At 38.8% G+C, this 15,936-nt stretch overlaps 1 protein-coding gene across 2 annotated transcripts in view; it reads right to left on the reverse strand.

Annotated features, from left to right (window-relative positions):
• Positions 1–1,495: 1,495 nt before the first annotated feature.
• The window catches only part of NRB4 (mediator of RNA polymerase II transcription subunit 15a-like protein), a 139,625-nt gene continuing 125,184 nt past the window's right edge, over positions 1,496–15,936 (reverse strand). For both annotated transcript variants that reach the window (XM_089811543.1, XM_089811542.1), the window contains exons 8-11: positions 3,910–4,254; positions 2,399–2,599; positions 2,033–2,121; positions 1,496–1,916 (exon numbers count right to left, since the gene is read on the reverse strand). In XM_089811543.1, the coding sequence (XP_089667669.1) occupies positions 1,712–1,916; positions 2,033–2,121; positions 2,399–2,599; positions 3,910–4,254 (840 nt within the window). In that variant the 3' untranslated portion in view covers positions 1,496–1,711. The remainder of the gene's footprint in view (positions 1,917–2,032; positions 2,122–2,398; positions 2,600–3,909; positions 4,255–15,936) is intronic.

Consider the following 15,936-nt stretch of genomic DNA (forward strand, 5'->3'; position numbering starts at 1 on the left):
ACTCGAATGAAATGTCTTTATATACTAGCACATTGCATTAGATCACGTGTAACATGTGTCTTGTTGGTAAGCAGGGTCAGCCAAATTTAATTTTAATTTAATTGAAAGTCAAGTTCATAACCATAGACTTGTCCTACAATGGGGTGATGGTCAAATCCAAATTGCAAATCACTAAAGTGAGGTCAGTGCATAGACGGTGTTGTCTACGGTGCCATGAGAATACACCCTGTTAGAGTGTAAATATAATACAGTAAAACAAAGCACACTCGTAACGGGTGTATTTAAGTTGCTCCATAGCCGGAAACATGCATAGATGGGCGAATATTAGGTGAATAATTGAAATGTTTTGAGAAATCATAAATAGATAGTGTTGGGCTAGTTGTATAGGGTGTGTATAAAGAGATTGAAAAAATAAGCTAAGGGGAATTCGCCCACCTTCACACACGACTATAATTATAACGTGTATTAGGTACAACCAAATATGAAAGGACATGGGTGTGCCAATTCACTATTATAATATTTTACATCAAATAAACAAACCACGAACAGAGAAATGCAATTAGTATCCAGACACTATGAGATGGAAGAAACAAAACTAATTATTCCTTAAACATACAAAACAACATGCAAAAAAGTTACATAGAGCATCTTTCCCAGCACATCAGGGTCATAATCAAGAATAAAGCAAGCTAAAATCGTGCAGTTTTTTCCAATCCACCTGAAATAAAAAACCCTGCAGATGCTCATTATCATCAAAACCTATTATTGGTCATCCAACACAAGGAAAGCTGTAGACCATTGCCATGAATTAAATGCAATGTCATGTATCACGGTCAGTGAAACAAGATAGATATCCACCAATAAGAACAGTAACATTGGATGGCAATAGGATATAAACGTAAAAAAAGGGCAGTAATATGAATACATAAACATAACATTGCAGTGCAAATAATTGATGTGTAAAAACAACAGAAATGCTTTCCAAGAAACTCAAAGCAGCACACATCGAGGATTGAAAACAATATAACACTAGCAAGCACTTAGGGCCAAAGTAAATTGAAAATTAAAGAGTAAATTTTTTTCCTTTGCTCCTATTGCAAATTCTGACGTGCCATATTATGTTTAAACTGTAGAATTGACCTGTACTCACATCAGCACCACAATGATTTGCCATGCATTGTTATATGAAATGCACATGGTGGCAATCAGAAACCTTCTTAGATGCAACATAGATTCCATTGGAACCTTATAATGATCAAACCTTTAATAAATCCAAATCTAAAAACAATTTTCCATATGCAAATTTGTTGTATTTGAGTTCTTTGTTGTGTTTTCCTGTTAAAATTAGGCTTGATATCTGAGTTCTGTCATGATTGCCTATTATGTGATTCTGTTTGCTCAAAATTAAAGTGGTGTGGTACTAACTACGGTTGCTGAGATCATTTTTACCAGCCAGCCAACTAACTGCTTTAATGGACACCATATGTAAATAGGATTGACCCAGAAAACACAAGTTTGATGTATTTTTTCACACTTCACTAAAACTATTATCGTCACAATGGTTCATTTTTTCCATGCTCTTTTATACCCTAAACATAACATCAAAGGAGGCACTTTTGGAAACTGAGCAATACGTAAGGCATACAACGTGTCACATGTAGACGATTAAGATAAAAATTATGCAAAGCCATATCACCAGAATACAATAAATTTAAGCACTTGCACAATTCTCCCATGTACCAAACCTTGAGCTGAAACTCCCTCCGCCACTCTGATGTGCATATTCGGCTACTGTACTCCGAGCACAGCTGTCCCAGGTTTTTGCCAATAACATTAATGACATTGGTTGTGGGAGAGTCCGTACAGCTGTATGGAACTTTGCTTTTGCTCGAGAAGATAGGTCCTCATACTCATTACTGTCAGGAAATAAACATTATTAGATCAGTATAGCTAACCATAAGAATACAAGAGCCAAAAAGTTAGCAAGTACACAGCTAAAACTTACAAAGCCTTTCAATTACTACCCACTCACAATGATTCAACTGGAGCCTTGTCTAAAAGCACAGGAGAACAATTTGGATAATTTGCTGGAATAAGCAGACGTAATGGTGAAATGGGTGTCTGTCATCACACAAAACATAGAATAGAAAAAAAAGTGTCAAGATCTATAGCTTGTTATAAACTAAGATTGCATTCCCAACACAAAAAATAATAAGAACTTTCGCCACATCAGAAAGTATGGGCCAAAATTGTATGAAAAAATTCTACAGACATTCAATTTCCAAAGAATGTCTTATAGTAAAAACTGATATTCAAGGTAACAAAAGTATAATAAACTAATTTTGTGCTTCCAAAGCACGATAATAAAAAAAACTCAATAACAAGAAGCTGAACACACCATCAAAGATGATCTATAGCGTGACTTCATGTTTGGACTCAAAGCTATTGCATTATAGGAACACTTTACAACGATTCCATCTTTCCCTTCAGCAGCAGCTGCAGCTGCAGCTGCATCGTTGTCATCTTCACTTACATTGGCTACAGTATCTATCAACTGTTGATTTATTTCTCGTAATTCATCTTGCAGGGCATGGCTCATCTGGAAAAATAAGAATAAAAAGAAAAGCCACATGAGACAGGACCAATTCGTGCAATATTAGTTCATGCATACTAAATACGGTGTTTTCTAGTTTAATATATAATTTCTGAAATTAAAGCCAGACCTAGCATGAAAATATTCTCTCCATCATTATTATTATTTATAGAAAAATACAAAATTCAAGAAGTATTCTTCAGTAAGGTATTTCACTTGTGTGCATATTTGCGCATTTCCTCAAATGCATTGCCTCTCTATTAGAGACTAGACTAGGTCATCCACTCCATTAACATAACACCAGTTAAGCATAGACCATGAACCAAAATGATAATTAAACATGAATATACTACAATAGGATGGGTGCAGCACTGCTGATTAAAACGAAGCTTCAAGCATACACTTGCACGCGTGTTGTAAGCATGCACCAGCAACAAGTTTCAGCCTCCAATTGTTTTAAACTTTTAGTGATTGCAAAAGTCTAGAAGGGCTGTATGGGACAGGAAAGCATAACACAAGTATACACTTGCAGACGTGTTGTAAGCATGCAACAGCAACAAGTTTCAGCCTCCAATTGTTTTAAACTTTTAGTGATTGCAAAAGTCTAGAAGGGTTGTATGGGTCAGGAAAGCATAACACAAGAAGCGTGATAAAGCACATAATACATCTATAATTTGGAGACATTTGTTTGGAGTGCTTCTGAGAAAAGGCTCCATTAATTTTCTTTTTGGTAGCATTTCAGATCATAGTCCGTGACCCGACATTAGGATGAGAAATACTGGCAAATAAATCATTAGCATGAAACTTTTTCCATTGTTTTGATTCATTTTCCAATGTTTATCATCCTGATGATGGATCATGGCTTCATGGAGGATGATCTCAAATGTTGATGCATGAAACAAATAACACAGTTTATTTCAGAAGCTCTCTACAAAAATTTGGCTGTTGTTCTTGCTTGTCTTCCTTGTTTGGCTGTGGTCATAGTTTTTTTCTGGTTTCTTCTGCTTTATTTCCTCAGGCACCATTTGGTGCCCTTGCTGTGAGCTGGTCCCTTCTTGTAATTTTGGCAGTCCCTTTGACCCATTTAGTGGTCATTTGTAGGACATTAATAATTTTATCTTATCTAAATAATTTAGAGGACTTAAAACTTGATATTTCTAAATGACACTCGAGAATTTAGAAGATCATTTCCAGAAACTGAAAAATTAATTTGGGGGAATAGAAGTAACACCAAACTGACACGTACAATACAGCTTCAGGCTAACTTTAGGATATGGAAAAAATACAAAGAATGTTCCCACGTCTCTTTAACTTACCTTCATTCTGGGCCTCTTGATTCTAGAAGTTGCCGTTGATTCCATTTCTGGCGACTCCTGATTATTATGCTGCTGAAGACTATTGATTACACTCCCTCCTGACGATACAGTACTCACAGGCATAGAACTCATACAACGGACAGTTTTCTTTGAAGTACCACTGTCCTCTTGTGACACCAGATTCCTTGCTTGCTGTCGACACTTTGTCATAGCAACCAGATCCTCCCCAACAGCTGCTCTGGAACCGTTACCCGGTGCAGATCCTGCCATCCTATCATTCAAGCTTACTACTGATCTTATGTCATTAACGGCTGAGGCAAAGGCCTTTGGTGAAATTGAGTTCATCTGTAAATTCAATCAAAAAGAGGCAAATTAGACAACTTGTCATTATAGACAAATCTCAACATGAAAGTAGTGAACCAAAATCAGGTGTATTTCCCCTTTATAAGTACCATGACTGCTGAGAATGCCCAGATCATAAATCATAAATCATATATCATAAATAAAATAAACATTTTAAACAAAAAAACATAATAGGGTTCTAATTTCACTTTGTGTCTTTCAAAATACAAGCTATAATTGCAATGTTTCTGAAACTAGATTTGTAATCATTTCTATTTCTAACTACCGAAGCATACAAGCCTTCAGACTCTCACAGAGTAAATCCTTGAAGAACAGAAAAATAAAGCAAAGAGACTTTCCATTAAGTATTACTGTTACGGTGCAGCATCCTGATACTAATCTTGATTCCCTGACTACCGTTCTTTTATTCAAGTGGATTCTCCAAATATAAGTCCAGCCATACTTCCAAGCCCATTCTCATGGCCTGGGTAAGGCCAACTCCAGTTTTATGATGTGCTGCCAAAAAAACTTCAGAGGTCCTGTTGTGATATTTTCACACCATCACCCCATTATAAATCGGGGACAATTTGTACCCCTTCTTTTTGCCCTTCCACTCCTGTAGTTTGGGTTTGGTGAGTCAGTTTTGCAGGTTGTCTAAGATAGCAAGGAAAGAGTGCAAGCCCTAGTTGGAGGGGTAAAGTTTTAAATCAGTAAGCCTTAGAGTTTAGCTGAGGAAGCCTTGATGTCATGAAGAGGATGGATGATCGGATTGAGAGAGTGATAACCAAAGGCTAAATCAGACATCATATTGACTGCATGAAAAGAGGATCCATTCAAGTCCAATTCAAGATCTTGTTTCCAGCTAAGGCATTAGGCAAAAACTTGAAACCAAAAAAATGGCAAAGTCTAAGTAAAGAGGAGTAGGATTGTGAGCATGTAGAATTCTGGTCAGAGTTCCTCTGAGTTGAGGAATTCCACCACGGAAATTCCTCTATATCAGGCATTGTTTGCAAATTTTGCGAGTACTTTCTGAATTGCTTAGTACTTGCAACTGTTTTGCTGGATGAGTACTAACAAATTTAACTCTCACATTTTTTTTAGATGTAAAAAAAACGTAGATAAAAATGTAAATGCAGGTAAAATGTTGGTCAAGCTGCACTTTTCACATGTTGCTAGAGCTATAAAACTACGCATTCTCTATGGAGATGTCAATTTCTAATTTAATACATTTTGTAATTGGAATTTACAAAGAGAATGCTTCTTTAAGAAATTTTAATATTTAGTACTTTCAAAGTTGCTGAGTTTTTGTCAAGTTGAAAATTTTGGGCTTGCCAAGTCTGAGCCTTTGAACTATGATTTCAGGAATCTCTGCCTTCACAAAGACTAGAAAACTTGATAAAGTTTAAGTCCTTGGGTTTGGGAAAGGATCAAATTTGAAAGACATGGGTGACGTTCGAAGAACTTGAAAGCTTGAGGAAAGTTTTTAGTATCAAGTATTCTGGACGGAATTCCTCTAACCAAGGACATTCCTCAACTTTAAGAATTTCCGTCCAACAAGATGGCCTTAATTTTGATAGTAACTAAAGTGCCTTAGCGTAAATCGAGAGTCAAGGTGATGAAGGGGCTAACTTGGGAGAGTTTTCATGTTAGAAAGAAAAAGTTTTGATGAATGCTGGAGTTCTGGTCAGAATTAGAGGAATTCCGCCAACTCTGACACGAGGAATTCCGCTAAGGAAATTCCTCTATTTCTGGAATCTCTGCACAGCTTAAAGTCTTCACTTTTTGATGCTATTTGAAGTTTCAGAGAGGAGAATAGAGTTAAGAGAACTAAATGGGCAAAGTGTTGGGGTTGGAAACAATTTTTTTGAAACAAGTTACAACTGCAAAACAGGGTCAAAATTCCATCCATGAACTCCTTAGATTTTGAAAATTCTGCCCTTGCAATATGGTCAATGTAATGTCCTCATTTTTAGCAGGTTCCTGCAGTTGGCTTGGTCAATTCACCATCGCGGCCCTCGTGAGCTGACAGTGGAATTTGAGGGTCTCAGTGGGGTTATAGGCTTTTTAGCAGCCTAAGGTGTGTTTTGGCTCCATTTGAGGGACTTACTAATTATAGTGAGTCAAACTATTGGTTCTGATGAGCTCAATTGAGTTAGAGGACTTGGATGATGCTCTCAGTTTTTAAGTCGAGCTTCTGGTTTGGGCTCCAAGAATCTTGGTTGGAGCATCTATTCATAGTAAGTCACCCTGTCAAGTTCATTCATCGTCTTTCATCATTAGGATCACTTTGGTGTTGTAAGATTTCGATTATGATGCTTTTTCAGTTGTTTTCACAAGACGGGTGAATTATTATTATTCATCTAAATACGCTGAGGTTGCTATTTTTGTTGGTGTTGTTTGTTGGTCACCTCAGTATCATAGCTCGTTGGAACCGGGGCAAAAAGTTTTAAATTGTGGGAACAAGAAACAATGGCCTTGCGTGTCAAAATTTTAAGTTATGGTGCAAAAGTCATTTTCAAGAGCCAAAAGCAATTAATAAATTATATTAATGGCACTTTATTATATTTAATGTTGTGTAGAGTAAGCTTCTTAAGTGGAGTTTTTTTGGGAAACTAGTGTCATTTGGAAATTATAAATATGAGGACATTTGATGAGAAAAGGATCCGATTATTTGATTATCTTATTTTGCTTTGTCATCTTTGTGATGTTCCTAAAGTCTGATTTTTCTATGCCCTTGCTGAAGTATACAGGTTTGTTTTTGAGAAGTTCATTGTAATTCACAACTGAGGTATTGTGCATTAGTTTTTTTAGAATTGTTCTTTATCTCCATTGTTGTATACATTGCGGTTGGGAGATAATGTGTTGGAAATTTGGAATTTGGCATCTCCTCATACTGTTATTATTGTTGTTGAGAAGCGGTTGGGTGCTGGTTAATTTGGAGTTGGTTGAGCACCCATTTATGTTTGCTGCTAGGTGTTATTTTCTATCTGCACTTTGGGAGCGGCGTTTTATATCTAAACGTTGCTCCCAAAGTGCAGATAGAAAACTAGTGCAAAGAATAAATATCTAAACTATGAATGCAAATGATACAAAATCAAAATAGCAAGACAGAGTTCTCTCCAAGAGAAAAATGCAAATGCTAGAAGCAAAATAGCATTAAGAGGATGCAAAAACAAGAGATGCAAATACAAGCCAGGTAGCATGCTTATATAGGCTAGGAAGAGAGAGGAGGTGGCAACACCAACCAATGAGGAGCAACCATCTATCAGACTAAAGATAGCAAAGTATCTTCCCAAAATAGCTAATGGATGCTCACATGTAGGAAGGTGACACCTCACAACCAGTCACCTAATAAGACATGCTTTATTAACCTAAGCGAGATTATTAAAAGTGTAGGAAAAACCTAGCAATACAAGAAAAATAAAAAACTACACTAACACCCTCCCATAAGCGAAGCTTAGGTGGATGTAGAAATGGGTCCCGGCAAGTCAAGCCTGATGAGGTACCCATGTACATAAGATTTCCCAAACGAGAGAGAAAAGAGACCCCCAAAAAAAAGTCAGGACTAAGAGTGAGAGGAAGAGGCCCCCCCAAAGATGAAGCATCCCGCACCCCCAGCAAAGCTCGCAAATGAAGGAACTTGCTCTCAGTGAAGGGTTTGGTGAAGATATCAGCAACTTGCTCAGAAGTCGAACAATAGCGAAGGTCAATGACATGACCATGGATGAGCTCTCGGATGTAGTGCATGTGGACCTCTATGTGTTTGGTCCGCTAATGATGAACCAGATTCCGTGACATCTGAATGGCACTCTAGTTGTCACAAAATATGACTGATGGCCGTCTAATCTAGATACCAAACTCAGTGAGAAGATGTTGAACCCAAATGGCCTCAGTGGCGGCATTTAAAGCCCCCCGATACTTAGCCTCTGTAGAAGACAGAGCAATAGCAGACTGCTTTTTGCTCGACCAACAAACAGGACCTGACCCAACTGAGAAGCTATACCCTGAAGTAGACTTGCGATTCTCAAAATCACCTGCCCAATCTAAATCTGTGTAGCCCACCAAATCAAGCTCAATACCTACTGTGTAGTCAATCCCAGGAACTTGGGAGAATCCTTTGGTGACCAAGCGAGCCTTGTGTTTGTCAACTGACCCATCTGCTGCAAATTTTGTCCGATAGATCCACTTACATCGAACAAGTTTTCTTCCTTTAGGAAGAGGGACAAGATCCCAAGTGTGGTTCCTCATCAAGGAACTATATTCTTCCTGCATAGTTGTATCCCACTCAGGAATACCAGAAGCCTCATGAAAGGACTGTGGATCTGAGCCAGTAGCAATGAAGACATGTGGAGCATCCTGGAATTGTGAACAAGTTCGCCTAGTGTCTGATGGATCCCCAACCCAATCACCTGCAGACTGCAAGGTCTATCTAGCCCAAAGTGGACAGGAAGATGGAGAATTTGGGGGGGAATCATTAACCTCTGAATGATGACTAGGAGAAGAAGGAGGTGAGTTCTCTGAATCACTTTCTGCATCAAAAGTAGAGATAGAAGACTGTTCAGGTGAATCTGACTCATCTGAGGATCTGTCATGTATTCCAAGTGACTCTAATGTCAAGGTAGAAGGAGTTGGAGAAGTGATAGAAAGCGAGCTTGAAGATCCCTCCTCAAACTGAACACTCCTCTCAACGAATAACTCATGTGTAGTAGGGTGGAGCAACCGATAACCCTTCACACCATCAGGATAACCTACAAATATGCAAGGTCTGCTTTGTGGATCCAAGGCCTTACGTTTCTCTGTAGGAATGTGGGCCCATGCAGGGGAGCCAAAAACTCAAAAGTGCTTAACTGATGGTTTTCGACCGCTCCAAGCTTCAAAAGGAGTAACTCCATTCAAGGCTCGGTGAGGAACACGGTTCTGGATATAACAAGCACAATTAATGGCTTATGCCCAATACTGTGGTGCAAGAGATCTAGAGTGAATCATACAATTTGCCATTTCCTTCAAGGATCTATTCTTCCATTCTGCAACACCATTTTGTTAAGGATTGTATGGAACTGAATGCTGTAAATCAATCCCCTCTGAAGTGCAAAATCTTTCAAACCGATGGTTGACATACTCACCACCATTGTCTGTGCGCAAAACCTTGATGACTTTCCCAGAGTGCTTTTCTACAAAAAATTTTAAGTCTTGAAAATGATCAAATACCTCTGACTTCTATTTGAGAAAGTACACCCATGTATATCAAGAAAGGTCATCAATGAATGTGACGACATATCAGGCCCTGCTGAAAGAAGGATGTTGAAATGGACCAGCCAAATCACTGTGAGCTAACTCTACTATCTGTGAAGCTCTCCATGCCTTACTTTTGTCAAACTTTTCCTTAGGATGCTTATCAAGAATGCAACCTTGGCAAACACCTCCTGAGAATTGAACCGAAGGCAACCCTGTAACCATGCTCTGCTGGTTGAGCTGATGCAAATAGCGGAAGTTAAGATGGCCAAACCGCTCATGCCATAATTTACTCACATCATTAGAGTGAGTGAGCAAAACAGATGGAGGAGGATTAGGAACAAAGTGAGAAAACAGATAGAGTCGTGATTGATGATCTGCTCTCCCAACTGCAACTACAGAATCACTATGCAACTCACGTATCTCCACTGAATCAGGAGTGAACTCAACTCGCTTGCCTAAACCTATGTGAGTGATCTAGTATATTGATAGGAGATTAGTTGATAATGAGGGTACACAAAGAACATCATGGAATGTGCCATCCCCCACATCAACAGACCCTCTCCCACACACTTCAACAGGAGTGTTATCACCCATCAAAATAGAAGGCATAGTACATGGCTCCAAGGATGCAAGTTCTTCCTTAGATGAAGCCATGTGGTGCGGAGCACCCGAATCAAGAACCCAAGTGGATGGTGAAGAAGCAATTGCAACAAGATCCTTGCCCTTTCCTTTCCCATTGTTGTTTTCTTTTGCCTTGTTAGACCCTTCATTAGAACTTTCTTTGATAGACTCAGGTACACTAATATTATTCTTCTCAAGAATGTATGTCAAGTGATCAATTTGTTTCTTCAAACATTTATGTTCATCATGACCGGGTCTTTTACAATAGGCACATTTAACCTTTTCTTTCTTAGGCTTATCACCCTTAGAGGATGAGGTATCAATAGTTGCTTTTGAAGCAATTGGTATCTGATCCTTCTTTTCCTCACTATTATTTTGTTTCTCATCCTTACTATTGTTGTTACTGCTTTTTCCTTTTTGTTCTTTTGTGCCTTGGTTGGCAGCTAAGGCATGTGACTTAGAGGACTTAAGAGTGCCCATCTGGATTCGCTTGTCCTGTTCTCGAGTGAGATTGATAGCAAAATCATCTAGAGATGACATGGTGAATTGAGTACCAAGTGCACCCTTAGTAGCATAGAAGGTAGAGACAAACACAATATTTTGAACTTAGCTTAGAGACAATACTAAGAATCAGTCGTTCATCTTTCTTTTCAATTCCACATTGTTTTAACTGCAGCCTTAGTGATTTCAATTTGGTGAAGAAATCTTGGATTGTGTTGAAATTGCCTGGACTTAAACTAATTAATTCATTTTCCAACATATGACCCGTCATTGAATCTTGTCCATATTTCATTTGGTGTATCCAAAGACTCAATGTGAAATAGCAAGTCAGGAGAAACAGACAAACACAATGTTCCATATGTCTCATCACATTTGTTAAACCACTTAGGCTTATCTTCATCTTTATCAGGTTCAATTTCAAGTCCCATAGTTATCCTATTTAATCCAGCTTTCCTTAAGTGAATTGTCATGCGTGATTTCCACTCAAAGTAATTGTATGGAGTTAGGATGGGCATATTTGTTTGATCCATGATAAAGAAATGCTAAAAAGAAGAGAACCCAGCCACGATAATGCCCCCCCCCCCTTTTTTACTCAATCAAAGAACCCCCCCAAAAGAAATATGATTTGGCACTTTATTTTAGTGCATTTACAACTACCACTAAAAAGAATTACTTAGTGGTCTTGATTTCAATGCATTACAAACCCTCATGAAGAGCATATGTTGAAAGTGAAACTTAGGCACAATAATCAAGGGAACAAATAGCACCATTGTGATCTACTCGATAAATCATGCACTTTCAAAAAAAGAATCGCCTCGATACGAAGTCTATGAGAAAGTTATGATCCTCCAAAGTTTCCAAAACGAGAACTGTGCACAGTTACGGCCAAGAATCTGCAATTTGTGAAAAATTTATGCATGAAAATCAAAAAACAACTCCACTAGTGGATAGAGCACAAAAAAATAGCCAAGGTCATAACAAGAATCATTGGAATTGGAGTCCGTATGAACAAGAACGAAGCATTTGAAAATTGCATTCAAATCTGCGACTGCCAAAGGAGAGGGGTACGGCTGTATCTTTCCGCGCCCAATTCTGCAAAATATGTAGATTGCATGCAAAAACTAAAAAATACCCAGATGAATTTTCGAGGCTGTGAACAAAACTCAAAAAGCGTTTTTCTTACTAATGTATAGAAGATGTAGCTGTAGTGTAAGTTAGACGCCTTTAACAATAAATAATGGTTCCAAAAACCAAGAAACGACCCTAGCAACCAAAAAATGGCATGCAAATGTTGAATTAGCTTCCTAAGTCCATCAATGGCATGCTGGAACATGCAATACTGATTGAAAACTTCAAATATGCATGTTGGTTGTCAAATTTGAGATTGAAACCCCAGAAATTAAAAACGTTTTTGATTCTCAAGATCATCCAAAGATGCAAGAGAAAAGCATACTTCGTTTTTCAAAAAACTACAATAAGATTTATTAGCCCCCCACGAATCTCTCAAATAAAGAAACTAAAATCTACTCTTGCACATAGAAAAGCTCTGATACCATGTTAGAATCTGAAAAGATTAATAACCCAGAAAACTAGTGCAAAGAATAAATATCTAAACTATGAATGCAAATGATACAAAATCAAAATAGCAACACAGAGTTAGTCTCCAAGAGAGAAATGCAAATGCTAGAAGCAAAATAGCATTAAAAGGATGCAAAAACAAGAGATGCAAATACAAGCCAGGTAGCATGCTTATATAGGCTAGGAAGAGAGAGGAGGTGGCAACACCAACCAATGAGGAGCAACCATCTATTGGACTAAAGGTAGCAAAGTATCTTCCCAAGATAGCTAATGGATGCTCACATGTAAGAAGGTGACACCTCACAACCATTCACCTAATAAGAGATGCTTTATTAACCTAAAAGAGATTATTAAAAGTGTAGGAAAAACCTAGCAATATAGGAAAAATAAAAAACTACACTAACATATATATCTGCAATTGCATTTGTTTGTTAGAGAATTCTTTTGCTGCTGCTAGACTTCATTTCAAAGAGTTTCAAGGCATCTCTTACTTGTAAGTTCATGGATTGTAACTTCTAATTTTTCTGAGTATTGTTGAGTATTGTTGATTTAGATAATAGGGGATATTTTATGAACTGGGTTGTTGGTATTTTGTGAAAATACTCACTATCTAAGTTGATATTAAAATCTAAAATTTTCAACTGTATATTCCCTATGTAATATCCAAATATTTGAATTGAAATTATTATTGTAATATCTTCTATTTTTCTGCTATATTGTTGTATCATAAATTGCGAAGCCTCAAAAACAAAAAACAAAAAAAAAAATCATTTCTTTGACATAGATTGTTTGAGAGTTAGTAGGGCTCATTACAGTGGTATCAAAGCTGGCTTGCAAAGTGTTTGACGAAATGTCAAACAACTGAATTATAAAAGAATTTGTTGTTTGACGAAGTTATAACCGGTTGGGATTATTGCAATGGTATTAGAGCGGTTTCTTGCCATCTTGTGGGGTGGGAAAGTTATTTTATTTCAGATTCGTTGTTGCTTTTGGAGCGACCAACACTCTAGCATTTTCTAGCCATGGATAGACAAAGGAGGGCTACCAGTTCTAAAAGTCAATGCAATAATGAGAAAGTTAGCACAAAAATGAATGCTTTGCAGGAAAGTATGGAGAAAGTTAAGCTTCATCAACCAAAGGATGGTGGAGAGCTTGTCAAAGCCAGAGATAGTTGAGAGGGTACCAAGGTATATGGTTTCTGCCTTTAGAAGGTCGGCGAGGAGGCTTGAGTTTTCCCCAACAAGTGTCCATGATGCAGATGTACCTATATTTAGTACGACACATGCTAGTCCTATCCACGGTGTTGATGCTAGACTTATTTCACAAGGACATCTGGTTGCGTCAGTGGCAGTGGAGGATAGCGGCACTGAGCTTCAACAGGTTGAGGCTCCTAGAGTTGTTGCAATCGATGCAGAGACAACTAATGCAGTTGTTACTACAGATGTTTCAGGCTCTCTCGAGGACAGGATTATTATTGGAGATTTGTATGTGAGCTATCCTAGAGTTGCTCCAGTGCAGGAGGCAGTTGCTTCCTCGGGTGGGACTGATGCATGTATGGAGTCACCTAGCTGTGATGTTGGTGATTTGAATGTTACAACAGAGTCAATAGATGTGGGTGCATGATCTAGTGTTATTGATTCACAACCTAGCATAGAGCCATGTGTGTAGGAGTAGGTGACGACAGTTGAAGCTCTATCAAGTGGTGGGGATGCAAATAGTATGAACACCTCTGATGATTTGTTTGATGATGCTATGAGTTGTATTGGGTATGACACCCCTTGTCAGATATTGGGTGATGAATCCAAGGAGTTTTTGGATATGAGTTGTATTGGGTGTGACACCCCTTGTCAAATATTGGGTGATGACTCTGAGGAGTTTTTTGATGGGTCCCAGGATCGATTTTTACAGGATCTTACTCTTGAGGTGGAAGCTAAGACAGGCGAGGAGATTGATACTACGAGGGCTTCCATTTATTCGGATGAGGAGTTTGTTGAGGTACATAGTGGTTGTATCGCAAATGTAGAGTTGTGCGAGGATGATAGCACACGTATGAGCAATCTTGTGGTGGGCAGTTCTAATTTAGTTTCCTATCACAGTGCAGTTAGTGAAACAGAGAGCTTGCATAGGAGTCAAGGGTTACAAAGGCATCGCCAACACTCTAGCATTTTCTAACCATGGACAAACATAAGAGGACTAACAGTTCTAAAAGTCGGTGCAGTAATGAGGAAGTTACCATGAAAATGGATGCTTTGCAGGAGAGTATGGAGAAACTTACGCTTCATCAACCAAAGGATGGTGAAGAGCTTGTCAAAGCCAGAGATAGTTGAGAGGGTAACAAGGTATATGGTTTATGCCTTTAGAAGGTCGGCGAAAAGGAGGCTTGAGTTTTCCCCAACAGGTGTCCATGATGCAGATGTACCTATATTTAGTACGGCACCTGCTAGTCCTATCCACAGTGTTGATGCTAGACTTATTTCACAGGGACATGTGGTTGTGTCAGTGGCAATGGAGGATACCAGCACTGAGCTTCAGCAGGTTGAGGCTCCTAGAGTTGTTGCAATTGGTGCAGAGACAACTGATGCAGTTGTTAATACAAAGGCTTCAGGCTTTCTCGAGGATAGGATTATTATTGGAGTTTTGTATGTGAGCTATCATAGAGTTGCTCCAATGCAGGAGGCACCTACTCCCTCGGGTGGGACTGATGCATGTATGGAGTCACCTAGCTGTGATGTTGGTGATTTGGATGTTACAACGAAGTCAGTAGATGTGGGTTTATGCTCTCGCGTTATTGATTCACAACCTGGCATAGAGCCATGTGTGCAGGGGCAGGTGACGACAGTTGAAGCTTTATCAGGTGGTAGGGATGCAAATAGTATGGACACCTCTGATGATTTGTTTGATAATGCTATGAGTTGTATTGGGTATGACACCCCTTGTCAGATATTGAGTGATGACTGCAAGGAGTTTTTGGATATGAGTTGTATTGGGTATGACACCCCTTGTCAAATATTGGGTGATGACTCTGGGGAGTTTTTGGATGGGTCCCAAGATCGATTTTTATAGGATCTTACTCTTGAGGTGGAAGCTGAGACAGGCAAGGAGATTGATATTGCGAGGGCTTCCATTTATTCGAATGAGGAGTTTGTTGAGGTACATAGGTACATAGTGGTTGTATCACAAATATAGAGTTGCGCGAGGATGATAGAACACGTATGAGCAATCTTGTGGTGGGCAGTTTTAATTTAGTTTCCTATCACAGTGCAATCAATGAAACAAAGAGCTTGCATAGGAGTCGGGGGTTACAGAGGCATCATGTGACTTGTCAGCTAAAGGTGAGTGACAGTGACATTTCTTTAGCTTTTGAGCTTACGATGCTATCCGTCAGATGCTAGCTACATTGGGTTGGGGTGCTCCTATGTCAGATGAGCATAGTGATAGTAGTTTTTCCCTAGTAGAAGTTCATGCGCTTCAAGAGGCTATCAGGATTTTGAAGCATAGTTACTCTCAGTTGGTTGCTGACAAGGATTACCTTCTGGAGTGGGGTAGCACCTACTATGAGACGTTAGGAAAAGAGGAGGAGGTGGTTGAGCTCACCCAGGAGCTTGAGGTGATTATGGACTCTCTTCAGTATACTTAGTTGGCTCTTCAAGAATCACAGTCATAGTTGGATGAGGTTGCCATGGAGTTAGAGTGGGTACAGTCGACACCAGCCCTAGACTCTGTACTGTTACATATTGTGGTTGTTGGCGA

Source organism: Cupressus sempervirens, chromosome 11 (assembly GCF_028749045.1).
Source record: "Cupressus sempervirens isolate cs-2001-9-10 chromosome 11, ASM2874904v1, whole genome shotgun sequence".
Classification (NCBI taxonomy): domain Eukaryota; kingdom Viridiplantae; phylum Streptophyta; class Pinopsida; order Cupressales; family Cupressaceae; genus Cupressus; species Cupressus sempervirens.